At 49.5% G+C, this 18,660-nt stretch overlaps 1 protein-coding gene across 8 annotated transcripts; it reads left to right on the top strand.

Annotated features, from left to right (window-relative positions):
• Positions 1-47: 47 nt before the first annotated feature.
• On the top strand, positions 48-18,644 carry SIRT3 (sirtuin 3). Of its 8 annotated transcripts, none has more exons than XM_030333189.1 (8): positions 48-588; positions 4,112-4,259; positions 5,259-5,447; positions 5,543-5,775; positions 7,354-7,454; positions 12,655-12,816; positions 16,510-16,719; positions 18,143-18,644. In XM_030333189.1, exons 1-8 carry the CDS (start codon positions 534-536, stop codon positions 18,161-18,163), a joined length of 1,119 nt encoding a protein of 372 aa, XP_030189049.1. In that variant the 5' UTR covers positions 48-533; the 3' UTR covers positions 18,164-18,644. The 8 variants fall into 8 exon arrangements, with proteins under 8 accessions (XP_030189049.1, XP_030189050.1, XP_030189052.1 ...); XM_030333191.1 differs by having other exon boundaries at positions 259-352; positions 18,143-18,643; XM_030333190.1 differs by lacking the exon at positions 5,259-5,447 and having other exon boundaries at positions 18,143-18,643.
• Positions 18,645-18,660: the final 16 nt, after the last annotated feature.

Raw genomic sequence — 18,660 nt, 5'->3', positions numbered from 1 at the left:
CACTTCCGGCGCCGCGTCGCGCGAGGCAGGCCGGGAGCGTCCCGCGGCCTGCGGCGCCCGCTGGTTGTCAGGGTAACCGCGCCCTTGCTTTGGAAGAAATTCTCTGCAGGGTTTGTACCGGATTTCCCGCGCAGCTGGCTGTGCCCTTGAGTACGAGGGCCTGGTGGCCCTGTGATGGAGGGCCATCGACAGGCTTTGTGGCCTCGGCCTTTGTGACCAGCAGTTTCTCGTCTCAAACGGGGACCATAATAACAGTAACTTCCTGGACTAAGTGTAAATGTAACTCCGGGCGGTAGTAAGCGCTCGCCAAGTGTTACCATCACCCTCCTGATTGAAAACGGCGGGACAGCAGGTTAGAGAAATGCAGGCTCCTTGTTTGGTGTCCAGGGCCAGAGGCGGGAGCTCAGCAGGCTAGGAAGCCGCCCCCACCTGGCGTCCATCCCAACCTGGGCTCGCGGGGAGGGGCGCGCGGCGGAGGCGGACACGTGGCCCTCGGGGACAAGGTCGCGAGCGGGCGGCGGAGCAGCTGGGACATGGCACGGTGGGTTCGGCCTGCTCTTTGCGCCCTCAGGCTCTGGGGTCCGGCAGGTGAGTGGGCCTCGGTCGGTGGGCGCGGGCCGGCAGCCTCTGGGGTGGGGCGCGGCGGGCAGGGCCCAGGGTGGGGACGAGCACCTCCGCGCAGGCGAGTGGCTGCGGTTCAGTGCCCGGCGAGCGCGGGCGTCGTGCTTTCCCTGCGTGCGCGGCGGGGCACTGCAGAACCTGAAATGTCAAGTTCCTGTTCACGCAGCTCAGTGGATATTCCAGAGGCCGCCGTGGCATGTTTCTTGTTTCTTCTCACGGGATTAAAAAAATTCTTTTTTAATGTTTATTTATTTTTGAGAGAGAGAGAGAGAGAGAGAGAGCGAGAGAGAGAGCGCGCGAGCGTGTGCGATTAGGGGAGGGGCAGAGATAAAGACACAGAATCCGAAGCAGGCGCCAGGCTCGGAGCTGTCAGCACAGAGCCTGATGCCTGGCTCGAACTCACCAATGGCAACACCATGACCTGAGCCAAAGTCAGATGCTTAACCAACTGAACTACCCAGGCGCCCCTTCTCCTGGGTAGTTTTGATGTGTATAAGCAACACTTGTAAGTTCATAGTTGACACTTTGTACCTTGCCTTTTATATTTAGCAATATGTCTTGGGAGTTACTTTCATCTCACACATAAACGCTTTCTCAGTCTTTTATACGGATCTGTAGAATTCCTTTTTTTCATTTGTTTTTGTTTCTGTTTTTTTGTATGACTTTTTATTGGAACCACCAGATCTGCCCCAACGAAGAGCTCCCCAGGCCCTGTCGCGCCTTACAAGAAAGGGCTTAGGGTCAAGGAGGAGGGAACTGTTGCTCCTGTCCCCACAGAGGGAGGTCAAGATCTAGCCTCCGCTTCTTGGTGACCATTCAGATTCCTCCCACTGCCTGTCCCTGCTGGGGAAACTGAGGATGCACCGCCCTGCCCTAGGTTGGGGGTGGGATCTGTAGAATTCCATTCTATTGATGCTTCATAATGTATTTAATAATTTTCTTATTTAAGTAGTTTGTAATATTTAGTTATTAGGAATAATGCCGAGGTTCATTGTTTGTACTCACTTTTTGGATAAACTCCTAGTAGTGGAAATCCTGGGTCTAAAGATATATACATTTTTATTGTTCCCCATGCAGTAATTGTACATTTTGGGATCTTTGCTGCTAACCTTAAAAATAAAATGTTAGTTATTGCCAGCAAAATGGATTTATTCAGGAATAGCAGAGAACTCCAAATGAAGACTAGAAAGCTATGGCAAAACCATAGGCAAGTCCTAGGCACAGAGGAGAGAAATGGTGTTTTACAGAGGAAGGGGGATGGGGCTTGGGAAGTCTGTTACAAGCAAAAAGTCCTCCGAAATAAACTGGGAGCTGGAGTGTAGTGCTTCTCATTGGCTGGGCTGGGCTGGCCTCTCATTGGCTGGGCTGTGATGGTCCCTCATTGGCTGGGTTGTTGGGGGAGAGGGAGGGGAGAAAACCCTCCTTCCTCACCCGGGGCTGTGAAGCCCAGGTTTTTTTCCCCATTGGGAATGCAAAGGGCTGCGGGGAGTGGGGGGGGGGGGGGGGGGAGGGGGGGGGGAGGGGGGAAGTGAGGGGTGCGTGTGAGAGCTCCTCCTGTTGGTCTCCACCGCGTGTCAGTCAGGTTTCCTTTACATCATTGCCTAGAAATTGAATATACATATGGGAAAGTCTTAAAGGCCCACAGTTGTTAAGAAACTAACTTAAATGCCCAATAATGAATTAATACTTAAGTAATGGTACATCTACTTGATGCAACCTTACACAGCTACTAAATGTTGGTGAGGAGTTTAATAGATACCCAGGGGTTTTTCGTTTATCCAAGAAACCTTTATTGTACTGGCCAGGTGTCCCACCAAAGTAACTCAGTTCTGACTCTACCTGCCTGAAGAAAGCACCACAGGTGAAGGACTCAGTCCCACAGCCCGCCCCCAGTTCAGACGCCAATCCAGGTTGTCTCCTGTGCTTCTGACTCACCCCTGGAAACCAGGGGGTTTCCATGACCCCCTCCTCTGGTTCTGTTAATTTGCTAGAGCAGCTCACAGAACTTGGAAGACAAGTTGACTTACTAGATTGCAGGTCTATTACAAAGAATATTAAAGGATATGAATGAACGGCCAGATGTAGAGATACATGGGGTGAGGTGTGCAAGGGTCCCTGGACCCTTCTGCACGTGATTCACCAACCTGGAAGCCCTCAGGACCCCCTCCCTTTGCGTTTTTATGGAGGCTCCAAACCCTCTAATCATAGTTGGCTCCTCCTGGCACCCAGCCCCCATCCTTAGGGTTCTTCCAAAAGTCTCCTCATGGACACAAACCCAGTTGTGGTGTAAAGGGGCTGTTTATGCGGAACAAGACACCCACTTCACCCTCATGGCTCCGAAGGGACTTCAGGAACTGAGGATGGGAGACCAACTGTTGTAACAAAAGATGTTCCCTTTTCTCTTAGAGACTCCAAGGGTTTGGGGATGAAGACCAAAAACATATTTATTATAAATCACAATGTTACAACTTTAAAAACAATTTTTAACGTTTATTTATTATTGAGAGACAGAGAGAGACAGAGCACGAGCATGGGAGGGGCAGAGAGAGGAGGAGACACAGAACCTGAAGGAGGCTCCAGGCTCTGAGCTGTTAGCACAGAGCCCGACGTGGGTCTCGAAAATCGTTTCCTGCTCTTGACTTGAGCCTCTGAGGCTCAGGGTGTTTGAGTGATGATGGGACATCAGAGCCAGGGCTCTGATTCTCCTTTGGGTGCCCTCAGCTCTGCATGCTTTCCTTTGTCATGTTCCTCGTTCCCTTTACTTACCTTTTAGAAATCTGTTCTTTTGAAAACCAAGATGATGCTTTGTATGCTGGGAGAGGCAACAACACAGAGGCAAGTGGACCGTGAGCAGCAAGCAAACCCCTGACCCCAGAGTGGAGTGTGCAAGGCAGCACAGGGTCACTGCAGGAGAGGAAGGGGTGTCAGTCTCCCTAAAAGGAGCAGGAGCCCGACGAGGGCAAAGTGATTGCTCACTGGGGTTCAGCAGTGGCTTCATGAAGGAGCCTGACATTTGGTCCTGGCCTTGCTGTGGGAGATTTGGACATGCTGAGGTGGAGAAAGGTCATTCAGGCAGGAGCTGATTTTAGGGCATATACAAGAGCTAGGGAGTCGGTTGTTTGGCTGAAACGGGGGGGAGTGGTATATAAGAGGGCATAGTGGGGGCTGAAAGTGTCACTGGGGTGGGTATGCTGTGCTAGGGTGGGGAACAGAGCTTCAGGGGAGACCTGAATTGGTTTCGTAAGGGGCAAAAGAACACAAAGACAACATGCAGGAGAGTAAGTTAGGGCCACACTCCTAGAAGATACACTCTGAATTGTCCTGATGTGTATCTGAGATGTGCTTTTAGGGTGCTTATTTCTTGCCCGTATCACAAAAGAGTAAAAGAAACACTCTCGGCTTCCTGTTTTTATGTCTGTATTCACTTTAGACTCATCACTCATTTGGGGAGGGTTGTTGGTTCCATCTGTTGAATCTCTTTTCCCATCAGGGTGGAGGAGTCTCTATACGGAAGTCAGAGATGTCCCGGGGAAGGGTCATCAAGGGCCTTTCCCTGGAAGAACAGACGCGGTGGCCGCCAGCCTTTGGGGTGTGAGAAAGGCATCCTGTGCAGTGGGGCTGGCAGCCCTGAACTCTGGGTGAGTTGCCAGGAGATGTAGGAGTCACGCAGCTCGGTTAGACGCCAAGCAGGGGCCTGAGCGGCAGATCAGTAAACCCGGGAGGCCTTACCAGGCCCATGTGAGGTGCGGCTCTGGTGCCCCATATTTCCCACAGCTGCAGCCTCGCCTCAGTGGGATGTGTTCAGACCGTGCTACCAGCTTTGTGTTAGTTGTATTGCTTTTTTTTTTCCTTCCTGTTGCTTTCTGAGCGTCCAAGTCCTGAGGCCTCGCTGGAGCCTGTGATTTGTTTATTGTGTCTGGCTCTTTTTTCCTATGGCAGACCATCTCCTATTCCTGATACTTAGCCCTGTGAGTGTTTTGGCTCCTGGCTTCTGCGGGTGACTTGAGAAGTCTTCCGGTGCTTTGCAGAGAGAGCCTGGGCTGAGTGTGCCCACCCCCTTACCTTGGTTGTGGGGTTCCTTTGGCAGCTGCATAATATGAGCAGCTTCCTGAACAGCTGCAGACGTTGAAGATCAAGTCTCTGTGGCAGTGTGAATCCCTAGCTGCCAGGGCATGTTTCTTTCTGGAATGGTCTCTAGAACCACTTTTCCTCCTGATAAGATTCGGTGTAAAGCCTGGGACATTTAGCTTTCTTTAAAGGTCACTGCCTGTTTGTCACATCTCGGGTGTGCTACAGTGTATGGCTCTGCAGAGAGCATGTCCAGAGCCCCCCACAGAGCCCCCACACCTCTGGTGAGCAACCCTCTTCTTTTCGCACTGGCATTGGGTAACAGGAGTTAAGACGTGACGCATTCCTTGTTTGCACAGGTCTGACCTGATTTTTTTTGCTCCCAAAGAAGTTTTGATTTTTAAGTTGAGACTTCTTTCTCTTTCAGCCCAGTAGTCATCGATGATGAGGAAGTGATCATCTGGGGGGACAGGAGGGAAGTGTATGGTCATTCTCCATGGTGGGGGTCATGGCAGGGCTAGCATGAGCTTGACTGTCACAGTCACCTGGCCACTCTCCTTTTCTGTCAGCATTACAGGTGGAAGAAGACCTATATCTTCTTCTGCTAGTGCCTCAAGCATCTTTGGAAGCGGAGGCAACGGCAAGGAGAAGCTTTTTCTCCAGGACATAGCTGAGCTGATTCGAGCCGGAGCCTGCCGGAAGGCAGTGGCCATGGTGGGGGCCGGCGTCAGCACACCCAGCGGCATTCCGGACTTCAGGTGCCCTGCAGTGCCTAGCTAGATCCTCCCTCGCCACCCTGGTCCGCTGCACGGCCCGCCTCACGGGGCTCAGGGCGTCTTGCCCCTCCTTGCAGGTCTCCGAGGAGCGGCCTGTACAGCAACCTGCAGCGGTACGACCTCCCATACCCTGAGGCCATTTTCGAGCTCACTTTCTTCCATCACAACCCCAAGCCCTTTTTCGCTCTGGCCAAGGAGCTGCACCCCGGGAGCTACAGGCCCAATGTCATACACTATTTCCTCCGCCTGCTCCACGACAAGGGGCTGCTTCTGCGGCTCTACACACAGAACATCGATGGGCTCGAGAGAGGTGAGCTCTCCACCTGTCCACGCCTCTTCTTCTGCAGGGACCGCTTCTCCCCTCCCCTGTGACTCATTTCAAGCCGGCTTGTTTTGCCTTCATCCCTGACAGAAATGTCCGCTGTGTGTTTAAGGGCCACTGTCGGGACCTCGTTGGTGGACCTGACGTCTTGGCATACTTGTTGGGCTATGAGTTTTGGACAGAGCTAAAGGTGACAATTGAGAGCTTTAGTTTGCTAATCTGATATGACGATTTCTTTTTTTTTTAATTAAAAAATTTTTGTTAATGTTTATTTATTTTTGAGACAGAGACAGAGCGTGAGTGGGGGAGGGGCAGAGAGAGAGGGAGACACAGAATCCGAAGTGGGCTCCAGGCTCCGAGCTGGCAGCACAGAGCCCGACGCGGGGCTCGAACTCACGAGCCCCGAGATCGTGACCTGAGCCGAAGTCGGACGCTCAACCGACTGAGCCACCCAGGAGCTCCAGTGATGATTTATTTTTCAAGAAATTTATTGTGAAATGTTTTGAGCACAGAAAAGTAGAGAGAACGTAACGAGCCCTCACGTCCTCCTCACAGCCAGTCCTCACTTCATCTGTGTCTTCTTTCCCCCACCTTTTCTCTCACCCCGTTATTTTGAGCAGATCCCTCACATCATAAACTTAATCTGTAAACAATCTGTAAGTACTTCAGTGGGTAACTCTAGAAAATAAAGATTTAAAAATCATAACTACGATATCATAACTACGATATCGAAGAAATCACTATTAATGCCTTAGAATTACCAAACTCTGTGTGTAATGATTTCCCGACTGTCCCGAGGGTGGCCACAACCAGTGATTCACAGATCGTGCTGGTTGCTGACCGCATCTTAGAGAAGCATGGCTGAGCCTTTCTTTTACGGGCAGATTCCCACGAGTGCTGACTCAGTGAGCCAGCATCCGCTCAGCCAGGCTGCAGACATCTGGTGATTTGAAGAAAGTAGTCTCCTCAACTCCAGGAAAATAATTCCTTGCCAGAAGGATTCTGCAGCTTGCAGCCCCATAGGCAGCAGTGGAACCCCCGTGGGGGCGACCTCTTCTTCTGGAGTTGCAGCAGGCAGGCCCGTGCGAAGGCGCGAGCTCTGGCTTGTGGGCTGTAGCGTATGGAGATTTATGACCATGGCGGGGATAGCGGAAGCCACTTGCAGCTGGGACTGTCTGTCCACCCACAGCCCAGAAGCTGACAGTGGGAACAGACAACTGTCATAATAAGTTACCTCTGTTTTTCTATAGTTTTTTGGAAACTGCCTTTGTACTGTTTTTTCACTTTTACTGGGTATCTGTAAGATAGAAAATGTTTTCCTAGTTATTAAATATAATTTTATCTGAACTTACATCAAACTTGACAGGCCTCATTTTAACCTTGGTTTGGCTCCATCGGTGCTCATTCTGGTCAGTGGGGCGTCATCTGGAGGTGGTGGAGGCAGGGACACCAGGCTTGCACGAGGGCTGTGACTGCCTCTGGGGACCTGCCAGGCTCGGAGCCATGCTTGGGGGCCTGTGCACCCACCCCAGAGCCAGCAGCACTTTGCTTTGGCTTGAATTTCAGTGGCTGGCATCCCTGCCTCCAAGCTGGTTGAAGCTCACGGATCCTTTGCCTCTGCCACGTGCACTGTCTGCCGAAGGCCCTTCCCAGGGAAGGACGTTTGGGTGAGTTGTCATGCTGGCAGATCTCTCCCTTCTGCACCCTGCGGTGGGAGCGATCTGGAGAAGTGACGTTTTATAAGCGTTGTATTAGAAGAACAACAGAACAGTAATGGTGTGAAATGTTTTTCTTTGTTTTTAAATTGGAAAAGTAATATATGCCTGTCAAAAATTAAGAGATATGTGGGGAGATAAGGCATATGTAGGGAAATGGGGAAAATGTATTTCCCTTCAGCCGATTCCTATAGCCCACTTTAACAGTTTGGTATGTAATGTTACAAGCCTTTAAAAAAAAGGGGAGGGGCGTGGCACCTGGGTGGCTCAGTCGATTAAGAGACTGAGTCTTGATTTGGGCTTAGGCCATGATCTCATGGTTCATGAGTTCAAGCCCCTTGTCAGGCTCCGTGTGGAGCCTCCTTGGGATTCTCTCTCTCCCTTTCTCTCTGCCCCTCCCCCACTCCTCTCTCTCCCTCTTTCTCTCTCACAAAATAAATAAATAAGCTTTAAAAAAATAAAAAAAAAGATATATAAACATACATGACCATATCTATGTACCTACAACACACAGTGACAAATTTTTTTTTTTTTTTTAGCTACAGGATTATTAACCTTAATCTACAACCTGCTCTGTTACAGAACAAAATTTCATGGGTTTATCGTGTCACTAACCACAGCTCCGCTTACCGTTTTTAGTAACTAGAGTAATACATTTAGCCATTCACCTACTGTGGGACATTTTTTGATGTTTGTGATTTTTACTATTAAAAATAATGCATCAGTGACACTGATGCTTATACCCTTGTGTACTTCTGGCAATATTTCTGTAGGATGGGTTTCTCAAAGTGCAATAGGACAAACTGGAAAATTTTAAATAAAGATGAAGGTCTGAAATATTGATGAGGTATAGGGCCTTGTCTTTGACTTTTCAATGATGTGAAATTCACATAACCGTAAAATTAAACATTTTTAAACCTGTTTTTTTTTTTAAGTTTATTTCTTTTTAAGAGAGAGAGAGAGAGCAAGAACAGGGGAGGGGCAGAGGGAGAGGGAGACACAGAATCCAAAGCAGGCTCCAGGCTCTGAGTTGTGTGCACAGAACCTGATGTGGGGCTCGAACTCACAAACTGTGAGATCATGACCTGAGCTGAAGTTGGATGTTTAACCAACTGAGCCACCCAGGCGCCCCCGTAAAATTAAACATTTTAAAGTATGTAATTCATTGGCATTTAATATATTCACAGTGTCGTGCAAACACCACCTCTGATTCCAGAACATTTTCATCACCCTAAAGGAAAACCCTTTACCCACTACTCAGTCAACGCTTCCCAGCACAATCCCTGGCAACCACTGATCCGTTTATTGTCTCCATGGTTTTGCCTTTTCCAGACTGTCAGAGTTGGAATCATACAGTGAGCAGCCTCTTCAGACTGACTTCCTGCACTTACTAAGATGCATTTACATTTCCTCCTTGTCTTTTCATGGCTTCATAGCTCATTTCTTTTTAGTGCTGAATAATATTCCCTTGTCTAGATGGACCACAGTTTATCCATTTATGTACTGAAGGGCACTTTGGTTGTTCCTAGGTTTTGGCATTTATTAATAAAGCTGCTATAAACATCTGTGTGCAGGTTTTTGTGTGGATATAAGTTTTTCAACTCATGTGGGTAAATACCAAGGAATCTGATTGCTGGATTGTATTGTAAGAGCATGTTAGCTTAGTGCCTTCCAGTGTGGCTGTACCATTTTGCATTTCCACCAGCAATGATGAGAGCAGCATCTGGTGTCGTCAGAGTTCTAGAGTTTAGCTGTTGAGATAGATAGGTGTGCGATGGTATCGTCTTATGCAATTCCATGATGACGTAAGTAATGGAATATCTTCTTTAAAAAAAATTTGTTTTTGTTTTGGAGAGAGAGCATGAAGTGAGGAGAGGGGCAGAGCGAATATTAAGCAGACTCCGTGCTCAGCAGTGTGGAGCTTGATGTGGGGCTTGATCCCACGACCCTGGGATCATGACCTGAGCCGAAATCAAGAGTCTGATGCTCAGTCGACTGAGTCACGTAGGCGCCCCATGGAATATTTTTTCAAATGCTCATTTGTTACCTGTATATCGTCTTTGGTGAGCTGCGTATTTAGTTCTTTGGCCCATGTTTTAATTAGGTTGCTGATTTTCTTATTGTTGAGTTTTAAGAATTTTTTGTGTATTTTGTATAGCAGTCCTTTATCAGAGGAGGATATTCTTTATCTGTGGAGGACAGGGAGAGACCAAAGAGGTGGCCACTCTAGGTTTGTAGGTGGCAGTTTAGTAAGTAAGAGAACTTATGTGCGAGGCTCCTCCTGGGCAGCAGCAAGACAACCAGATCCCTGCACCCACCTCCACATCTGACAGGTTTATAATGAGGCCTTAACTGGGCTCGGTCACGTCTACTGTGCACATCACCACCTCCAGGCTGTGTCCTTGAGCAGTCTCTGGGACGGGGAAGGCAAGTGGAACCCGCGTTCCAAGCACGGGGGAGGGGGGAGTGAGGAGCTCCCAGGTGTCGGGTCCAGGCCACAGGTCAACTGGCAGTTTCGTCTTTTGGTGACCTTCCCCAATACTCAGTGGTGATTTCTTGCAAGTATTCTAGCATCTTGCCAAAACTTAGGCATCTGTTTCTTTAAATCCCTTCCAGGATGTTCCTATTAGGATGCTTTCATCCAGTGTTTGGCCCGACCCTCACCAACAAGCATGTGGACCCATTGATATAAATCTGAGCACTCAGATTAGTAAATTTGAATAACTATGTTAAATTCTTCAGCAAATTTATGGGGTCTCAGTCACTTTAGGAAACTCTTTCACTATGGCTCAAAACTCAGCCTTAATCCAGGCAACATAAGCAATGTGGTGTTCTTCAGGACCCCCAGCAGAGTTTACCATAGAGGGGTAGGTATTAATAGGCTTGGGAGAGGAGGGGTGAGGAGAAGTTTGGAGGGAAAAGGAAGCTCAGCAAAAGGGTTAGAATGAGAGCTAGGTAGAGGGGGGTTGGGGACAGTGAGGAGAGAAGAGAGGGAAACTGTGCCAGAGGTGGGGCCTGAGCGCAAGGCCACCCCACCTGTCAAGAGACAAAGAAGATGGGGAGGGGACAAGGCCTCAGAAGCCATGTGGCCATCTTTCAATTGTTTGCCTGCCTCGGTTAGTTTACAAGTAGTAATTTGCAAAAAGGCAGACTTTGAATCCAAAAACTGTTCGGAAGCCTCAAGGTATCAATGAAAATAAGCATCCAATTCAGTTTTGACAATTTTAGAGCCCATGGCTGTCCGATTGAGTTGTGAGGAAGGGAATTTTGGGGAGCTCGAAAGTTCCCCATAATGGCCATTGAAGTTGTAAATTGTTTTTTGTTAAGTTAGTCCGTATAAGAATGCACATGAGGAGGGAGCACAGTTTTTAATCATGGAACCGGCAGGGCTCCCAGAAGAGTGGGGGCAGGGGCACCCTCAAAGCATTTTGATCACTGGGATCCCATTTCCCAGAGGCTTTTATCCAGAGCAAAGAGGAAAATTCCTGAACAGCACAGCCCCAGTAGGAATGGCTGGGCTCTAGAAAGGAGTCAGACAAAGGCCACATGAGTACTCTCTGAAAGGATGAAGCCTTAGAGCAGGTCCTGAGTAAAGTCTGGAGAGCTCAAAACAGAGAGTGAAGCGCAAATCCAGGCAAAAACTCACATTCAAACCCCAGGGTTGGTGAGGAAGCAGTGAGCCCAGCTGGCGCTGAGGGTGCTGGCACCTGTTTGTTTGTTCACCAGCCTCAGTCGCTGGGTGGGGTTGGGGATGTGTGTGTGGGTCCTTCCTGCATCCCACTTCTGACACCTAGTAATGTTTTCCTTAAAAATAGCCCTTTCAGTTATTTTACCAGGGAAATGGGTTTATTCAGGAATAGTAGAAAATTGCTATTTGGGACAAGCAAGCTATGACAAAACTGTAGGCAAGTCCAGCCAACAAAGGAGAGGGACATTATTTGATGGAGAGGAGGGAGGGAGTTTGGAGGGGCTGGAGAACCAGGTCATGGAGTTGATGTTGTCTTGCTCGCTGAGTCACTGGAGTGGTTGATTAGATGTAGGGGAGGTGGTGCATTTCTTCCCTGGTTGGGCCTGTCATTGGTGGTTCTCTCCTGTTGAGGGTTCTTCTGTTGGGTCTACAGTTGACACTTCTTTGTGTGATTGATGGTGAGTGGTATGGCTCCTTCCAGCCTCCTGAGTCCACATTAGCAAGGTCTCCCTGTATTAATTTTCATAATGCTCAGCTGTTTGTTGAAGAGGAGAAATTTGGTTGACTGTGCTTATGTGAGTCTGCTTCTAGGGTTTCTGGTCTGGTCCTTCACTAGTGCCACAGTCTTGATTCCTTTTTTTTTTTTTTTTAAGTTTTTATTTAAATCCAGGTTAGGTAACACACAGAGTTATATTAGTTTCAGGTGTGCAATATAGTGATGAAACACTTCAATACATCGCCTGTTGCTCAACACGAATGTCCTCCTTAATTCCCATCCCCTATTTAGCCCATCTCTCAAACCCCTCCCCTCTGGTAACCATCAGTGTGTTCTCTGTAGTCAAGAGTCTGTTTCTTGGCTTGCTCCCCCCCTCTTTCTCCCTTTATTAAGAGCCATCTTTTATTTATTTGTTTTAAATTTATTTATTTATTTTGAGAGAGCACACATGACTGGGGGAGAGGCAGAGAGAGGGAGGGAGGCAGGCAGAGAGAGAGAGAGAGAGAAAGAGAGAGAGAGAGAGAGAGAGAGAGACAGACCCAAGCAGGCTCCACGCTGTCAGCATAGAGCCCAATGCGGGGCTCAAACTCACAAACTGTGAGATCATGACCTGAGCTGAAAACAGGAGTCAGATGCTTAACCAACTGAGCCACCCAGACACCCTAAGAGCCATATTTTATTTATTTATTTATTTATTTATTTATTTATTTAAAATTTATTTATTTTGGAGACAGAGCATGAGCAGGGGAGAGGCAGGGACAGAGGGAGACACAGAATCAGAAGCAGGCTCCAGGCTCTGAGCTGTCAGCACAGAGCCTGACGTGGGGCTTGAACTCACGGACTGTGAGATCATGACCTGAGCTGAAGTCAGACGCTCAACCGACGGAGCCACCCAGGCCCTCCAAGAGCCATCTCTTAAAGTGTGTTGTGATATCTTCCTTGGTTCATTTTCTATTTGTGTTACACAGGATGAAGTGATGGTGGACAGGATCCCCCGCTGTCCAGTCTGCACTGGCATCGTGAAGCCCGACATCGTGTTCTTTGGGGAGACACTGCCCCAGAGGTTCTTGCTACATGTGGTTGATTTCCCCATGGCAGATGTGCTGCTTATCCTCGGGACCTCCCTGGAGGTTTGTCCACAGGCCCAGTGGTGGGCTGAGTGTGTGGGGAGAAGGCTAGGAAGATAGGGTGGAAGAGGTGGGGCTGATGGGCCAGCTCCAGATGCTCTCAGAGCCCCCTGGTGTCCCAGATTCAGAAGATGAATGGGTTCATCTGGTGCGGAAGCAGAGGTATTCCCGGCCTAGGGAGTGGAAGCCTGGGCAGAATGGGGAGGAGGGAGGATGCTCAGCTTTGGAGGTGCTGTCAGTGTGGGTGGGGCACAGCATGTGAAGGGAAGGGAGAAGGGAGGGGTGTGGACAGGTAGAGAGGGACAGACTTCCCAGGCCACATCACAGAGGCCAATTTTGTGCTAGAAGCAGTGATAGACTTGAAAGGATTGGACCAGGGACATAGCTTGTGCCTCTTGGGTCAGAGAGAGATCGTTGATGAGTGGGATGGGGATTGAAGCAAGATGTCCAGGAGGGCTAGTCCTCAAGAAGGCAGGGCTGTGGGCACAGTCCGGCCACGTGACTGAGAGAGGGCAGGGAGAGGGACTGGCTGCACCAGGGACAGGGGAGGGAGTGGTCTGGCTGTCTGTGGGTCCTCAGGGCATTTGTTGGTAAGGAGGAATTTAGAGGGAGGGTGCCGAGCTCAGTTCTGCACATGTGTGTTTGAGGTGCCTGGGAGAGACGCATGGACACATTCCAGAAGCTATTCTGCATCTGGATCTGGGGCTCAGGAACTTTGTAAAGGAATCAAGAGCAAGAATGAGACCCTGCAATGAGCTCTGCCTAATTGGATGTAGGCAGCAAGGGCCAGAAGGGCCAGAAAGGCCTGTATTCAGGGCCCGGGCAGCCACGGAGGCCTAGAGTGGTGTGCCCGCTGTTCCAGTGCTTAGGGCAGACACAGTAAGATGGTGTAAGCAAGTGACACAGTTTTAGATGACGGCAGCTGGAGAAGTAACAAATGGGACAGGAAGGCTGGGAAGGGTTGTGAACTGGTCGTGATATCAACGTGGTTGGTTTGCACGGCCGAGTCAGGAAGGTGACCTTGGAGCTGAGGCCAGGGAGATGCAGGTGTCAGCTGAGGGTGTCTGGCGGTGGAAACTGCCCGTGACCAGCAGTGACAAAGGTCTGACCTCCCGACCCTGTGGGTGCTGTGTCGTGAGTGTGCCATGGTGCACGGTGAGGTGGTGGGAGAGCCAGTAGAGGCCTTGCAGGTGGTGTCCAGGTGGCGACGGCGGTTGGCCAGGTGACGCTGCAGAGGGCATTGGCGCCCAGGTGTTTAAAGGAACACTGGGTGGGAGAGCGTGGACCCCCGCAGGGCTCCGGGCTTGTGACCTGAGTGACCACAAGGATGGAGCTGGTTCCCTGAGACTGAGAAGCCTAGTGGGCAGGTTGGGGGATCTTGGCCTCCGGCACACCGCTTCGAGGGCTGTTTTGGGCTGTCGAGTGGATGAGGGCGGTGGGCGGGTGGATTGCTGCATCTGGAGTCCAGGAAGGAGCAGAGGTATGACCTGGGGTGGCGCAGTGAGCAGCTGGATGCCCACCCTGGGCCTGGTTGGAGGGCTGGGCCTAGGGGACAGGCAGAGGGCCAGGGCCATGGTGCCAGCGGCATGTGGTGCTGAGTCTGGCTGCCCTGTGCTGGCTACTGGCGATGGACATTGGGGCCACCAGCCCTCCCGTATTTTTTAAGTGAAATGAAAATAGCCTTTCTCTTTGATTCTAAAAGTACCACATGCTTGTTTTTAAAAATTTACACATTAGGTAGAGATGCAGAATGAGTTAAAGAATCTCTTCTGTTCTACCAGCACCGTGAGTGTTTTGCTGTGTCCTCACAGGCTTCTGCGCTGCACAGATGTGGTGATCTTAACCAGAAGTGCAGAGAGACCTAGCTTGTCAGCACCCCTAGTGTCCCTGACAAATGCCGATACAAGGTTCCAGTCGGGAGCCCCAAAGCAGAGTGCTTGTCTGTAAGCACTGAGCAATCTGCAGTGTGGCTTAGACTTTATCTCATATGCCGCGTGGAGGTAATATTAATGCACTTGGTTATGGATCACCCCTCCGGATGTCACTGAGGTGTGACATAATATATGGTATATAAATCATGTGACGTTTTCTAAAATGTGAAATATTCTGAATTCTGGAACACACCCAGATCCAAGAGGTTTTGTTTCGTTTTTTTTTTTTTTTTTTTTTTTACTTTAGGGAGAGAGAGTGCACACAAGTGGGAGAGGGGCAGAGGGAGGGAGGGAGGGAGGGAGGGAGGGAGGGAGAGAGAGAGAGAGAGAGAGAATCTCAAACAGGTTCCATGCTCAGTGCAGATCCTGACGTGAGGCTCGATCCCATGAACTGTGAGATCGTGACCTGAGCCGAAATTAAGAGTTGGGTGCTCAACTGACTGAGCCACCCAGGTGCCCCTGAGCCCTGAGAGTTTTAAGATAGGGATGACAGATGTATGACAAAATTTATTGTTGATGGGCAACAAAAATAGTAGATTTTATATTAAGAATGATGTAGTGAATAACCACATTCATGTGAGTACTTTTGTAGCAAAGAAATATTGAGAAGTTGCTTTCCAGAAAGATACACTAATTACATTGCCGCCAACAGATGTGGGCCATTTTCCCACATCCTCACTGACAGCAAACATTACCTGTCTTTAAGTTTTCATCCATCTGATTGGCTAGAAAGAAATAAGTGTGTATGTGAGAGAGAGAGAAAGGGAGGGGATATTTAACATGTCTGTAATTAAGAGTGAAGTTCGTCTTTTCATGTTTATTGATGACCGTGTTCTCATTGGATTGCATATTTGTATCTCTTGTCCATTTTTCATTAAATTATTTTCTTAGTTGGTCTATAAATTAGCAATATAAATTCATTAAATAAAATGTTTATAAATTAGTTTAGCAATTAGAAATATAAACTATTTGTCACATGTAAATATTTTTGCAGTTTGTTTACGATGATAAAGTTTAAAAAATTATTTTTCTGCATAGTATTTTTATGTAGATGATAATGTGACAGTATTACATAGTCAGACCTGTCATGAGTTTCCTTTGTCTGATCTGACTTCACTATCAGGCCTGAAAAGTCCTTCCCTACCTTTACTTATGAACCCTAAACTTTCTTTAAGAACTATTTTGTTTACATTTAAACCTTTCACTCATTTGAAATTTTTTCAATGAAGGCAGGAGTTGAGCATTTTCGTCCCAGATAATGATCCAGTCTCAATACCATTTAATAATCTGTTTCTAATTTCTAATGGAAATTTCACTTGGAAGCAGCATGAAGAAGCCCAAAGTCACCGAGTTAGGACCCTCTGGAGGTCTGGATGGTGAGGGCTGTGGAAAAGTGGGGCACCCTCTCTGCTGGGCATGTCAGGAGCCCTCTGTGGGGCCAGGTCCTTGCTCCCAGGGAGCGTGGGTGGCCCAACCAGATGCTGCTGGGAGGAGGGTAAGGTGGAGCATAGTTGCTGGAGCTCAGATGTGCCTGGGCAGAGAGACCCACAGAGGCCAAGACATGTGGGAGGCAGAAAGAGGGACGCGGGCAGGAGGGAGGCTCGGGAAGGGAGGAACCCAAGCATGGAGACTAAGCTGACAGTGTGACGGGAAGAAATGAAATAGGTGGTGAGTTTTCCCTGTACCCGAGGTCTTACTGTCAGTCTGTGTCCCGAGGGGCTCAGAGGGTGGGCACTGTGCTCCTCACTTTTGGGCAATTTTTCAGGTAGAACCTTTTGCCAGCTTGTCTGAGGCCGTGCGGAGCTCGGTGCCCCGACTGCTCATCAACCGGGACCTGGTGGGGCCCTTTGCTTGGCGTCCTCGCAGCAGGGACGTGGTCCAGCTGGGGGATATGGTTCACAGCGTGGAAAGGCTGGTGGAGCTTCTAGGCTGGACAGAAGAGTTGCGGGACCTCATGCGGCAGGAAGCCGAGAAGGTACGGACTGTGAGAGGGTCATCTCCAGGGCTGCCTTCCTCACTGCTTGGGGGTCTGGGCCCACCTGGTGTGGAACCCTGTCTGGCTAAAACAGAACTAGCAAATACTGGCTGTTCATCCCGTACCGGCCGCTGCCCAGGGCCACCTCCGTGTGGACATGAAGAAGGGATGCTAGATGCCTGCTCTCCACTGGCAGAGCCGTGACTTGGTCCCGGTGGACTGGGGTTGTCCTCGCATCACAGAGCAGCATTGCCTTTTGTCCCTAAAATAAAGCGGCACCAAACAGCTCCAGGCCAAGGTGTGGCTCTGAGCCGAAGTTCGAGGAGCTGAAGTCTGTGCCTGTGTGGTGTGGGATGTAGCCCCCCTTGGGGAGGCTTTCGGGAGATCATCAGTGTGAGAGCCCTTGGCCTGACAATGTGCTGAGGGTAGAAAGCCAAAGACCCTTGGTAACTTCCAGGTTTCAGACCTGTAACAAGTGAACTTACAGAAAATGCAGTTTCCCATAAGAATCAGCATGTGTAGCCTTGATGTGAGAGGTTGTTTTCTAAAGGAGGCAGCATTAAGCATTTGAAGTCCGTTTGTCTCACAGAGACAATCGTGTGACAGTGCCCAAAGGGGATGGGGCAGAGGTCTGGGGACAGCCTTATTCTTCAGCTGTGACTGCCTCAGGTCTCAGGGCCGTGGGTCAGGCCTTCCCCTCACCTCCACTGGCAGTAGCCCCAAGCAGCTGGTTTCTTACCAAGTTGAACCCAAGAGAGAAGAATAAGGCTTATTAAGGATAGGAGACTTCACACTTTGTTTGCACACGCAGTGGACATCATGGCCATGGTTTTTTCTAGCCTTCCACTCCAGAGTTTGGCTCTAATGGCTAACATGTAGGCTGGCGTCACTCGTCATCTCAATTGAAATACCAGTTATGCTGCTCGGTCGTTTGAGGGAAGCAGAGAGTGCAGGTAGCACTGAAGCGTGTACCTCACACGCTGAGAGGAGGGTAGATGCCCTGGTCAGACCCGCCTGGTCCCACTTCCATACAGGAACAACACTAAGTCACGTGGCCCCGGGGATTTGACCTGTGCATTTTCTGGTCTTACAGAAATCTATGTAAAGTGGGTCCTGGTCTTAGGGGTTTATGTATTTAGAAAGAGGTGCCATCCAAGAGTAAACGTCAAGGGACGGGCTGCAGTCCAGTTTGGGTTGCTTTGCCAAATAGTGCATAATCTTGAGCACGTGAGCTCCAGAACATTTCACATGGTTACTTACATGAAGCCCTCCATTTAGCCACCCAGTTTTGCCCAGCCCTGCTGGCATCATGTTACTTTGGCTCAACAGCAGCACAGGCAGAGGCAGAAAAGCTTTTGTTTTATGATAGTTCAAACCCAGGCCCTGAGATCTGCAGGACTGATTTCCCTTCTTTGTGTTCCAGCTCAATGGACGGGACAGATAGGGTGATGGCTGGTCCCCCCACCACTCCCGGGACCAGAAATGGTTCCGTGGAGTCACTGCCCACCGCTAAGGAAACAGTTTTGGCTGGACTGGAACCTGCGGCCTAAGGAAGAATGAGGCTGCCCAGGTCACGGGCTCTGTGCCGACCGGTCATGTTGTGCTCACACCACAGGCCACCTGTCACACTGGCACCTTTCTGCTGTTGGGACTCTTCAGTCTGCTGAGGCTGACTGCAAAAGCTTTCACAGCTTGAACTCAAACAGACCAACGGAAAGCCCCGACTGGATCAGCCATGTGTCCAGGTCTCCATCCGAAGGGCTCGGCATCTCGGTCTGTTAGAAGGATCCAGTCTCTGGCTGAGTGGCCTTAGTCACTCCCAAGGCATGGTCCTGGGTCCCAAGTAATAGAATAGGGTCCTTTAGTATGTTGGTCTCCTTGGTAATGTTATTTTTAATTAAAGAAACTTTATTCATTTCTGGCATGAAATAAACTCTTTGG

The sequence above is a fragment of the Lynx canadensis genome, chromosome D1 (assembly GCF_007474595.2).
Source record: "Lynx canadensis isolate LIC74 chromosome D1, mLynCan4.pri.v2, whole genome shotgun sequence".
Lineage (NCBI taxonomy): Eukaryota > Metazoa > Chordata > Mammalia > Carnivora > Felidae > Lynx > Lynx canadensis.
The sequence above is the reverse complement of the archived record's forward strand: the minus strand, read 5'-3'. Positions and strand labels throughout refer to the sequence as shown.